This window comes from Pleurodeles waltl, chromosome 4_1 (genome assembly GCF_031143425.1).
Source record: "Pleurodeles waltl isolate 20211129_DDA chromosome 4_1, aPleWal1.hap1.20221129, whole genome shotgun sequence".
Classification (NCBI taxonomy): domain Eukaryota; kingdom Metazoa; phylum Chordata; class Amphibia; order Caudata; family Salamandridae; genus Pleurodeles; species Pleurodeles waltl.
In genome coordinates this window covers 137,310,804-137,324,436 of record NC_090442.1, presented here as the reverse complement: position 1 = coordinate 137,324,436, position 13,633 = coordinate 137,310,804, and the positions used below count along the sequence as shown (strand labels likewise).

Sequence of the window (13,633 nt, the reverse complement as noted above, 5' to 3'; positions counted from 1 at the left end):
AACATGGTATTTCACCCAGTCTTCATTCATAGGCTAAAGGAGGCAGGAATAAATGGAAGTGCCCTTGAATGGCTAACCAACTTCCTTGAGCTAAGAAGCTTCAAAGTCCAAGTGCTTTCTTTCCTCTCTACAATCTGTGCATTAAACTGTGGGCTACTTCCTCGAGCCCCATTCTTTTAAATCTCTATGTATGTCCACTGGCAGAAATAGTACAAGCTTATGGGTTCGCTCTCGCCTCGTATGCAGACGACACTCAGCTTGTTGTCTTGCTCTTAACAGACACTAAGAACACCTTGTATCAGTTAAATGCATGCCTTAAGCATGTTGCAAACTGGATGTCATATAGGTGTCTAAAACTGAATGAAGATAACACAGAGATTCTGGTTGTAGGAAACAACCCCTCCCTCTGGAAAGAATTCAACTGGCGGGTCAAGTTAGGACCTCTCCAGGCACCTGCTCTATCAGTCAAGAGCTTAGGGTTTTGGATAGATGAGAGGATATCCATGGAAATCCAAACCAAGAATTTGGCGCTATGCTGGTTTGGACTTCTTCGCACACTAAGAAAACGTCTGAGTTGGCTCCCAGTCCATCTGCGTGGAGTAGTAGTACAGGGTGTCATCAACGTGCGCCTGGACTACGGGAACTCCCTTAACCTAGGTAGTCCCAAATATGTCACCAACTGACTGCAGGTTATTAAGAATGCAGCAACACGTGCACTCTTTAAAATCCCTAAGCGTACCTCAGTAGCTCTTTAATTGGCAGTACTTCATTGGCTGCCAATCCAGAAGAGAATACAGTTTAAGTCCCTCTGACTGGTTCACCAGGCTGTGTACTGACAAGAACCCCAACCTATCGCTCTACAACCCTAAACAAACTTTACGATATGAGGGTCAGAACCTTCTTATTGTCCCAAGGATCAAGATAGTAAGAGGTGATGGAAGCTCTTTTAAATGTTTTAGCTCCTGAAGTTTGAAATTTGCTTCCCTTGGAGATATCAGAAACCTGCTTCAGGAAGCTACTGAAAACGCATCTTTTCTAGTGGCTACCAGACATTCATCAGTCAAACTGACCACTGCCTGTTCTTAAAAACTGTTTTCGCTTCCATTCTCAAAGGCGGGAGATGTCCCATGGAGACCCATTTCCGTTTGCGAATGGGATACCACCTACTTGAAGTAAGTGGTAAAATCTGAATGTTTTGCAACCGCATTTTGGACCCAAAACATTTCTACATACCGCTGCGATTTGGTATTGAGAAGGGACGTCCGTGACATCCCCTTCCTAATACCGATTCGATATGTAGTCGCAATTCCAAATTGCGATTCGGTAACCAGTTACCGAATCGCAAATTGGGGTTCATACATTCCAAAATGCATTTTTGTGGTTGCCCATGGCCCAATTGGGCCATTTGCGACTGCAAAAATGCATGATACATCGAGCCCAAAGTGAGTTGTAGTTTCCCGCATAGTCTTATGGACGACAAGTCCTCTAATGCGGAAGGCTGTAGCCTTCAGGTGGGGATCAGTAAGATATGCCCACCTCGGGTGAATTGTAAGAATAGAGAGTTGTGTTCTGATATGCTTTACCCTATGTATTCTGTGATGGACATTAGAAGCTGTATGGCTGGTTGGCATAGAAAATGACCTAAGTGGATGTGGAGGTTGTGTGTTGAGAGAGTGAAAGGCAAGTTCTTTTGCGTCGGGAAGAAGGAACCTCCAGACATCATGCAAGGACAATCACTGTCTTAGGGATGCATCATATCGTGTTGTGGGTGTACAAGACAAGGGAGGGTATGACCTATCAAAGAGAACATCTAGTACCCAGTTGAAGTCACCCCCCCAATTACCCAGGGAAGATGGGACCAGCGAACCAGCTGCACAGATAGTTCCTCCAGGAACTGTAGTTTCCCTGTGTTTGAAGAGTGCATGCTACTCAACAAAACCACTGTAGTAACCCATTTGAAGTGGATCAATGGCTTGGTCCATATAAGAACCTCCCTGATAAAGCCAGAGTGCCTGGTGCAGTAGCCCCTGTCTATCCATCATTTCTGCAGTTTGAGCCCTTTTTGTGACGAGGTGAGCATCCTGTAAGGAGGCAATTTTGAGTTTCTCTGTGTTTAAAGCATATGTGTATGTCCTAGCACTTTATAGTGGTCCTTATGCTTTGGTTGTTCCTTGACATCAGTGTTAGTTTAACCATGTTGCACGGTAAAAAAATGAGGTAGGAGTGGGGGGCCACCAACGCTTTGCTTAAAGATAAACAACTCCAGACTTGCCTTCAGTCTCTGGCTACACTCAAGTTGTGGATTGAAGGTCCCGCTTGAGTAGAAGAACTTCCCAACTCCACGTCCCAGGGCCACAAAGCATCATCTGTCTGCCCAAACAATAACATTGAAAAAAACTGTAACTATTGTCTTTTAGGGACCTTAAAAGAACTGCAGGGGATGACCAGCAGTGGTGGAACAACTGGGGTCAACGGGTGGCTCCAGCTCCAGGGGAGAATATTGATCATGGTCAGATGAGACAGCTCATCATCTCACTTACCTTCTCATTTAAGAATGTATGCTCTGGTATCTGAACTGTATGAAGAGAGAGAACTACGCAGGTGACCGATTCTGTGCTTCATCGTAAGAGTGTCTTGCACATACGTATATTAAGTGGTGTGGTCGGAGGATTCAATGTATGTGAAACTCATACACTCCAGTGTATGTCTCCCTCCAATCGGTTGTGTGCTACAGGTGGCTTAATTTGCTAGATTATGCCATCAGCTGTTTGGGGTGTAATCAGTGGAGGAAGTATGGATGTGGAGCTCATACTAAAGGCCATCAACCCCTTATCTGAAGAGGCATCGTCAGTGGCATGATGCAGGGCAGGATTGTGCAGCTGTGATGCAGTATTCAAAGCCAAAATGTGTTTTGTTGCTGTCGAGCCAGTCCTAGACATCTGTTGGCTCCATGTAGAATTGTGATTGCTGATTCTCTAGGACTTTTAGCTTTACAGGAAATAGTAGAGAGTACTTAAGACCAAAGTCTCTTAGTTTACTTTTAACAAACTCTGTTGACACTGCTTTGGAATGGTGTGAACTGACCCTCATAATGGCAGTTGTTTGCCTCTGATCTTCTATCGAACTCATCCAGCAAATTTTCTGCCGCTAAGTGAGCCTTTATCTTATAGAAACATAGTACTTTGAGCTTCAAAGCCAGAGGACATGTGCTTGAATGAGGAAACACCTAACTTCAAAAGTCTTTGAAACAGACCTATCCTTTACAAAGCCTGCATTTATTCCTTTGCCATATAGCAGGTGCCTCAATAATATAGAGGATGCAGGGCTAAGGACTACTGTACATGAGTCACTACTATATAAATATTTTCTCCATAAAGGATATTCTCTACAGTGCCTCACAATAAAAGGTAATGATGATGAGTTCAGGATTGCAGGAACTACTTTGTATAATTAGAGCCAGAGGTTTTGGAACTTCACGAAAAAGTAATAAATTGATGAATGTGCTAGCAATGTGTTACAATGTGTTACTCTAAAGAGGAAACCTATAATAGGAAGCTAATGTTAGTTATATAGCTTTTCCATGTCCAAAATTATCAGTTTAAAATGACCTGTTCCCACATCATATTCTAAGTTTTGTGCCCACGGTAACTCTGAAACATTTGTTTGTCCCTCCTAGGTGTGGAATATAAAACAAATGATTAAATTAACGCAAGAACACATTGAGGCACTGTTGGAGAAATTTGGAGGCGAGCACAACCCACCTTCGATATACTTGGAGGTGAGTTTGAATGCTAGTTTAAAATATAACACAAAACATTTCATCTGCCTGTGTGATGGCTGAACCGGATATGAAATGTAATCACTTGGAATACCTTATTTATTGGTCCAGGTACATATAAGGGTATTGCCATATTTCCTTTCATTTAGTTTTTGGACAGTTACTAATATCTTGTTTGTTGCATATTATCATTGATATCCATGTTTTCATTTTTGTCTGCTTAGTCCTAAATTGCCACTAATTTTCTGAAAATTAGATTCCTGACCTTAGCCAGGGGAACAGTCATTCTTTCAATGTATCCCTTTCACTGCCCTTTCTTAATGTTGATCTAGCAATATAAATGCACCTACAGTAAACTCTGTAGTGCCACAGCACAAAGTGCCTCTGCTCCACCCAGTGTTACTAGATAGGGCAATGCATCACCTTTGTTCCCTGCAAGGAGTTTAACAAGGTCTTATGCATGCAAGGCCAATGTTGAGCACTGTACACCCAGCTTGCCAACTTCAGATGACATCACCTGACATTACTCCCCATCAGTTAGGACAATCCTCTCCTTTGTGTCCTCTTCAACATCTCCCGTAATTTTACATTGGATCCCATGGCAATTGTTCACCGAGACTCCGGACCGCAAAGACCTGTCACCCTGCCGCCTTAGCGAGACAGCCATCACTCAATAAATGCCTGATTTCTCATTTAGGTCTTCAGATAGATCGATTTAGCTTTTTACACATTTATGGATAATTTTTTCAATGCCATTTTCTCTTGACTGCTTTACATGTTAGCCTTGAAAAAGCAAAAGGGTTGTTAAATGATCAGCTTGTATACAAAATAAAGAAAACACCTGTATGCTAATGACGAGGTAGTACATCTCGTCCATGAGATCGAAGGTAATGTTTAGAGGCCCAGAGGCATGTTGGAGGGGCCACAGTACACTGATACATATTTGATGGTCTTGTGCAGTGATCAAAATGTTTTGATGCAAAATCCTATCACACATTAAAGACATAAAGGGCATCATGCTCCCTCTTTCATCTTCAGTAATGCTGTTAGTTGCAGAGAGAATAATATATTTATTGGACAATATGCATAGGGAGGCTAATTTCCCAAATGCTCTAGGTGGATAGATTATCAATAGCTCAAGTGTGGAAGCTGCTGCAGGCACCCCAAATTAATATGTGATGAAATAAGGTGTGGTTTATTTTTGCAATGGAAAGCTGACTGCCTTCATGCATTATAGCATAAGTAAATTCAAGAGGGTGTAGCACCTGTTTATCACCCACACAAAGAGATTTCTGATACTAGGGGTGAACCCGCGGTTTTGTCTGTTTTACCACACTCTAGACTATGCAAGATCTCTCCCACTGGTTGTGATGAGGAGATTTAGATTACATATTCGGTCTGTTCTGTTGAAGAAAAGTGCTAAAGAAGAGTGATATAAGCACATTAAGTTGTCTTCCCTCATCACCCACCACACACATCTTAGAAGTCTCCCTTTGGAATCGAACACGATAAATAGTGTGCCTCTTTGTACAAAATTAAATAACGGATTATGTAAACCATATGTTATGTACCAAACATTGAACAATGAAGCTGGTAAAAAAGAAGGGGAGATTCCTTAGGATTCTTTCCCTGTTTGTGAAGTGACTTTACTGCAGGAAGAATAGGCTGGTGTCTTTACCATTTTTGTCAGAAAATTACGAAAATAAAACCCAACAGATTGTGAGAGAATTCACCTCCGTTGAAAGCTGGAAGACCTCATGGAAGAGGAATAAGAAAAGAAACACCACAGAATGGCCACAAATGTTTCATCCACTGTGATTGCACCTTCTCCACTAAAAGTCTTGGAGAAATAGATTTGAGGGAAAAAATAAGTAGTATTGTTATCACAGTTGACGCTATCAATCAATCAATCAATATATTTATAGAGCGCACTACATACCCGTTAGGGTTTCAAGGCGCTGAATGGGGGGGGGGAAGCTGCTACTGGTCGAAGAGCCAGGTCTTGAGGAGTCTTCTGAAGGTGAGTAGGTCCTGGGTTAGTCGCAGGTTGGTTGGGAGAGTGTTCCATGTCTTGGCGGCGAGGTAGGAGAAGGATCTGCCTCCGGATGTCTTTCGGTGGATGCGGGGGACGGTGGTGAGTGCGAGGTCTGCGGAGCGGAGCTGTCGGGTGGGGGTGTAGAAGTTGAGTCTGTTGTTGAGGTAAGCCGGTCCGGTGTTGTGGAGTGCTTTGTGTGCGTGTGTGAGGAGCTTGAATGTGATCCTCTTGTCAACGGGGAGCCAGTGGAGGTCTCTTAGGTGGGAGGTGATGTGGTTGCGGCGAGGTACGTTGAGGATCAGTTGGGCGGAGGCGTTTTGGATGTGTTGGACGCATTCCCTAGGGTCATTCCCACCATTCTAGAGACTGTTTGATATGATATATGAGTCAACTTCGAAGCGTGGAATCATTCCAACTTGTTAGATGTCAGAAACCAATTTCCCTGCAAATATGATGTTGAAGACGAAAGACCAATCTCCATCGAAAGTCGTGTCAGACAGGTCAACACCTAAGGGCCCAACTTCTCAAGAAATTGAGATCAAAGCATCCATCGTCTTCAAAGCACCCATCGCATCACGGCATTTCTCAAGACATCACTCGACATCAAGAAGATCATCGTCAAGCTATTCAGCACCTGCACTTTTTATTTTATAACACTCGAAGTTGAGACCCTCAATTTTGAGATACTTGATGTCTGTCCATTTTGCCTACTCCTTCTACATCTAGTAGGTTAACATATACTCTTTCTTCCACATGCCTTGCTGTAGTTCACTCCTACCTCACCAACTGTGAAATTAGCCTGCTGTTCACCCCCAGCTGACGTATAGTGCAAAATATTTATAATATAATTCACAATGAACTTCAAACTCAAAGACCAGACACAAAGAGAATACAGACCCAATGGTACCCTTTTTCGTCCTGGGGCTGAGTTCAGAACAACAATCTTACCCTTAGTAATTACCTCATTAAAGGTCTGAAGACGTTCAACCATATCTCTGTCCACAGGATTTGAAAGACCAGCTGCTTCACATTCAAGGGCACAATAAATGGCTACAAGCATTCCTGTCAGTAATTTAACCACTTCAGGTGAGCAGGTGCTTGACTAGAAGCTAGGACATTGCTAGACTACAAAAAGAAAAAGTACAAAAGGAGATAGATAGACCAACTACATGTAAGATCCCAGGATCTGGAACTACATTCCCTCCAGCGTCTGAACTGCCCCAACCCTCCTGCAACACATGAAGGTTTAAAAAACATGCCACTTTAGGGAATGTTGCATTTCTAAGCCACAATAATAACCACCCATAAATGTTCTCCCTCTTTTCAAACAAGCTGGAATTTCAGACCTTGCAAATCTTGTGGCAGGTTTTCTCTGAGGATTCTCATAAGGAATGCCTATACTTGGGGGAGATGGGGTGGCTTGAACGCTGAAAATGGCGGCCGCATGAGTCTGCTGCTCTGTGCCAGCCCAGCAGTTTTCCTGTGACATCTGCACACCGGGGCACTTGCAGACCATCTCCTGGTGTTGCACTAGACCACCAGAAGATGGTCTGCATGGGAGAGTTTTCAGGGGCCGAATACCCCTATGAGGTGACATGTACTGCTCTGGCTGAGAACCAGCAAGCACCTGCTGTGCAAAATGGCTGGCGGAGCCTGTGGGGAGTGATTGCGGCTGAGAACACACTGCTGCCTGCAGAAGAGAGGTGGCCCTCGTAATGCGACACCTTCTGGTGAGAGACTTGTTCCCCCACTGATGGTCACGTGCGCGGGAGAGACACTGGAGCTCCTGCTGCCGCTGCGGGAGATGCCCTACATGCTGCCACACAACTGCACCACAGTAGCAGACCTCTGAGCCCACGTCAGGGTTAGGTGCAGAGGTGGATGATGGAGGATCAGAGTGTCCCTTGTAGATTGCGGCTCCCCAGACCTTTAAAGTTGGCGGATGCTTGTGCCCCAATTAGGAGCCCGCATTGGTAAGGCAGTACCTACCTGGAGGGGTGCATGCCAGCCAAGGAGTCTGCTGCTCACTGCTTCCCAGCCCCAGATTGACTTCCATAGTTGTGACAGTGGATGCCTAGGGAGACTATAATCAGCGTCTCTGACACAGCATGACGAGGGAGGGAACCACCCCTGGAGGACGACAGCATGGGACCTGGTGTGGCCAGTGCCCATAGCCAGGTTGGTGGCACACTCCGAGAAGGGCTGCGAGGTGTGGCGTGGGACTCCTCAGGGCCCAGATCTGGGTCCAATGCAGGCTTTCACTTGCAAATATTCCAATAGCATTTATTTCTACCTCTCCCCACTCCCCCCATCTCCTGCAGAGGCTGGGGCTATTTATGGAGTGCTGGTGGACATTACTATTAATGGTGGCGGCCCAGCCCCCTGGACCAGAGTGAAAGTGTACAGGGGACGGAGTCACCCCTGTGAGGTGCTGCCCTGTACACCCCTGACTGGAAACTTGAAGACCCTCGATGTGCTCGCGGGAGATGTAAAGCCCACTTGACCCTGCCCCCCCAGACCTTTGTGGATAGAGCTGCTGAAGCATGGGGTGCTCTGGTGGAGAGGAATGCGAGCATTGTCACCCAGGCCCGACCCAGGGATTACACCGGCCCACCGAAATGAGGGTGATCCTCTTGGTGCACAGCGCAGGATGTTCGCTGCTCAGTCCAGTATGGAAGTCTAATGGAAGTGCTGAGCTATCTGGGGTCAGAGCCAAAAGGCTGCCATAGGCCGAATACGGACCATCACTGTCTGCTGCCGCATAACTGAGGGCCGTGCCTCCCTTGCAACTTCTGGAGGTGTCTGGGGGAAGAGTGCTGGTGGAGTCCTCCTACATCACAGGTTCACAGGTGTGCCTTCTGTGAAAACTACTCTCTGACCAGAGGTTGGTGTAGCAGCGGAGGCTTCCAGCCCTTAGTGGATCTTGTTCCCTGGCCCAGATCTCTCCTCACAACTCCAGGCCTGTAGCCCCTGCACCTGACACTAATAAGAATGGGAGCTCGATCATCATCCACTGTTGGAGACCTGTCAGAGATGGAAGGGTCTCATACATGGACCTATTTGGGACAGATGTCAACCATAAATGTCAAGTTTACACCAGCAGATACCCAAAGAAGCGATTGTGGGGAATTCCTTCCTGATGGCTTGGGCAGGAATATTTGCTTATGAACTCCCTCCCCTGCTGTTGATACCCGAGCTGCTCAACAAACAAAGAGGCAGCCGTATCGAGTAACTCTGGTGGCCTCAGCATGGACGAGGCAATTCTGGTACACAGAACTCCTCCTCCTGTCGGAACAGCAATATATCCCCCTCAGTCCTGTGAAAGGGTTGCTGATGATGGGTTAAGTTGTACATTCCACTCACTCTGCAGTTTGTCGGCCAGGCTCCTAAATTTAACAAATTCCATCTTCTGGATACTCCTTAAGACTGTAGAGAAATTTGAGCTAGAGCCAATTCAGCTAATAAAACCTACAAAGTACAGTGTTCTCGCTGCTGGGGCTCTTGAAAGGCGATTCATCCTTGTCTACTTTGAACAGATACTACTGTACCCACTTTACCTAGCACATTCTGGTTGGCTCCTAGCTTATTCAAGGTCTACTTAACAGCAATATCACGATTCTACCGATTTTTTTGGTCAAAAATCATTATGGTCAAATAAACTGATGAAGCAATTCCAAAGAGGACTCTTAAAAGCTTTCCCTCCTTTTAAGAAACATCATATCTGCTGGCAACTGAATAATTTCCTAGTTCAAATAATGAGAAGTTTTAAGTTCATTTGAGTCCATTCACAATGCTGATCTGAAGGCTCCAATGTGGAATATGGCTTTCCCATTAGCTCTCACTTGGGCCATAGGAATCTGCCATATTTAGGCTTTTATGAATAAGCAACCATACTTACAGTTTAAAAACAACAGTCAGTTTAAGGACAGATTCTCAATATATCCCTAAATTTACATGTGACTATCATCTCAGTGAGCTGATAATTTTGAAGACTTACTTCAGGAATCCGACCAATGCGTCAGAAAGAGAAAGAGCATACCATAAATGTCAAGACATGCTTGACATTCTACCCTGAAAGAACTAAACCAGTCAAAAATATCTGACCAGCTCCTTATAGCATTTACCCCTCCAAGGACAGGGCTAGCTTTATCCTGTCAAGATGTAGTAAAGCCCATTGCATTTTAGTGGCTATCGTTTTGTGTCACAAAAAAGCTGGCTGCCCCTTGACTGGTAAGGTGCAAGCATATACCACTATAAGTGTAGCAACTTTTAGTGCCCTGTTTGCTGGAGTATCCCCATCTGGCATTTTTTAGGCTGCTATGTGGAAGAATAGACATACGCTTACTAGGCCCTAGACAGATGACACAACAAAGGAGGATGCAGCTGTGTTACCCTCCTTCCTTCCCGTTTGAGGAACTCACCACATTGGATATCTTACCAGTCGTGCCAAGAAATCTGAGGTATCGCGGGCCTTGAGGGGAGGAATGGTGTTCCTCAAATGAGGATTGACCTTTAAACAACAAAAGTGAGGTATTTGGCAAAACAGGAACTGTTTGTTTAATTAAACATTACGGTCGGGACAACAGTTATAGAACCAAGGCCCGAGGACTTTCTCTCTCTGTACAGTAGTATTTCTTTGAGTATTATAAAGCAATAAAAACATTACTTTCATGGTAATTAAAAAACATATGCGAACAGTTGTCATGGAGTCATAATTGCAGTTCCAGATAGCGAATGCAGGTGGGCCTTGACCATCTGTGGACACAGTGTGGGCCAGCGAGTATGAGTCCAGATGTCCTGCCTGAGGGGATGCATGGTTGCTGCGTGTGCTGTTTTCTGATTGGCTAAGTGTTCCTAACTACATGTAGCCTCTAACGTTTTGGTGTGTTTGGGAATGCTCTCAACCATCTAGCCATGTGTGTTTTATAAGTGCCAATCCCCGGGTACCATTGTGGTGTCACTTCACCTATCTGTGGGATCTGACCTAAGTTTTCTTGTTTGGGCGTTTGCCTGCCAGCTAAGTGTTACCCCACCTGTGACTTGTCAGTCAGTGACCTCATGCCTAGGTCTCAGAGCCTGCCTGACCAGAACCTACATGCCGGAGTTGACAACGAGTTCACAACGGGGGAAATCTAATAATAGTGATGCGATTTCTTTTGTGTATATGAATGTATAGCTGTGTGTATTGACATTGAGTAATCCAATATTAACAATAGATCAGCAGCTGCTTCCTGATTGGCTGAAGTTTGGTTCTTTTACAGTTATGTGAATTTGTTAACATTTACAATTGTTTAAGGTTTCCCGATTCAAGACTTTGCTTTGTACTTCTTGTTATGATTACGGTGAGACTCCTACCTCAACATCAGGGACTATTCATACATGTGACTATATGAGAGATATTAATACTGAAGAACCACAGTGTACAGGTAAGTAACTTGTTTTTTATGTTATCTTAAAAAATATATTCAAAAATATATAATATAGGAAATAGGATAAATATAAATTTAATAACATAAAAATAAAACAAAAAATAGAAACATACCAAAATAATATAAAGATAAAATAATCAGAATATAGTTGTTATAATTTCAATTTTATGAAAATGTGATATATATTATAAATTATTAAAATTATATAATATAATTATGCAATCATTAAAATTAAGATTATAATGTACATTTCTGAAGCTAAAATGTATCAAACAATAAAATATTTTAAATATGTAAAATAAAAATGTAAAATGAAAATATGTGCTTCGGAATTAAATTGCAAAAATTAAAAAACTACCAAAGCAACTATGACAAAAATTCAAATGAAAATAATGAAAACATGAATTTATAAAAATAAGTACAATACAAATAAAATACAACAAACATGAATAATAATATATAAGACTATACACATCTAGTTCACAAGGGGATAATCAACAACTCTTAACTCTATGGTAATAAAAATTTAAAAATACATATAAAAGTAGCTGTCATAATACCATTCAAGCAAAAGTTTTAAAAAACACAGTCATCAAAGAAAATTTAATTTACTATTGCCACTCAATCTGAACAACTGTAAGGAAAGTGTTGGATTTTGAAGAATTCATTCTTTACTGTTCAACCACTGGACTAGGCAACAGTAGGGAAAATGCCAGATTTTGGAAAAGTCAGATTTATGAGCCCCACTTCAAATAAAAAAAAAGAGAATGTGTTATACTTCGGAGATTTACTATTCCCACGCTAACAAAAACAACAGTATGGAAGGTTTTGGTGTTTGGAGTGGACAGATTTACTATTCTGACTCCATCCTGAGCAACAGTAAGGGGCAGTGTTAAACTTTGTAGAGGTCAAATGTACTATTGCCACTCCAAACTGAACAAAAGTAAGGAATGTGATGAATGCTGGAGTAAAAATACTAAAATACATAATATTCCTAGTTCAGCCTGACCAGTAGTAGAAAACAATTAGGACTTTATTAAAATCACATTTACTAATTTCAATTCTAAGTAAGTAAAATTAGACAAATTCAACTAAGTTTAGAAACTATTATCACTAAAATCATACCAAACACAATATCTTAATTTCAAATGATAAATCAATGAATAATAACACTTAAAGTTTAAATTCACAACATAAGAATTACTGAAAGAAATATAAATAGCAATGAAAAAATAATTTTGACAGAAGAAACAGTATAAGATCATAATTGTACAAAATATAACAATAGGCATCAGAGTAAAAGAACATGCGTAACATATTAACAAATTAAAAACACTAACAAAAATAATGCAATTCACAAAATAAGTAAACCATTTAATACATGTTTAAATACGTTTTCAAAATAATAAAAATATTTTATATGCATTACCAACCCTACTTCCTTACATACACAAATAATAATTAAAATATTTTCATAATAAACAAACAATATCACAAAAAATATTAAATGATAAATACAAAATATGTTTTACAGTTATTCAAAACAAGCAAATACCAATAGGTTTCGGAAATGTAATTTTACACATTTAATAATTAAAAAAAAGAATTAAAATATATTTTGAACACTCCCCATCTTTCTCCTCTGCATGCCCAAACATCCACCATTTTTATGAAAAACTAATATATCAAAAGCACACAAGCAGTGCACTAAAACACTAATTAACATTGTTAGATAAAATTAATACATTTGAAACAAATACACACACAAGTATGTATTAAAATTAGTTACATAATGAATCTAACAAATTTTAACAATTTATTAAATAATAAAACTTAAACATGGAAATATAGTTGACATCCTAGACTCCTACAAATCCACCTACCTGCCAACTAATCTCAAACATTAAAATGACGTGGACACTGTTTTCAGAGGCAAGTTAATGTTCTGTTATATGCGGTCAACAATGGACCCTGGATTTAGCATCATCAAATTACATTTGCTCTTACGTTTTGAAGTTCCAACATTGAATTGATGTTTCTTGTTTCAAACGCAATATGCTTACACTTTACTCAATCCTGAGACTTTGAAATGCTTTTAACCTCACATTGTGCTGTGTTTAGGAATTGCTGGCTTGAGTTGATGATCTACAAACTGATTCCCCCTCCACAGAGACCTAGAATGTGCCTCTAATCAGTTTGATGTAGTAATTTATGTATGGCACTATTGGAGATGCAGAAAATCTGGCATTCCCAGACGTGATTATGTCATTACAAGAAGGACATCCAGTTTAATCACCTGATCATCTGAATAAAGTGTGTCTTGGCAGATCAGCACAATATTGCATACATACCACGTAGGTTTCACTAAAGTAGTTTTCAGATTTTCCTTTT

General features: G+C 41.7%; 1 protein-coding gene across 2 annotated transcripts in view; it reads left to right on the top strand.

Annotated features, from left to right (window-relative positions):
* BRAF (B-Raf proto-oncogene, serine/threonine kinase) overlaps positions 1 to 13,633 on the top strand; it is a 603,403-nt gene that overhangs the window by 88,205 nt on the left and 501,565 nt on the right. For both annotated transcript variants that reach the window (XM_069227907.1, XM_069227906.1), the window contains exon 2: positions 3,677 to 3,778. In XM_069227907.1, coding sequence (XP_069084008.1) covers positions 3,695 to 3,778 — 84 coding nt within the window. In that variant the 5' untranslated portion in view covers positions 3,677 to 3,694. The remainder of the gene's footprint in view (positions 1 to 3,676; positions 3,779 to 13,633) is intronic.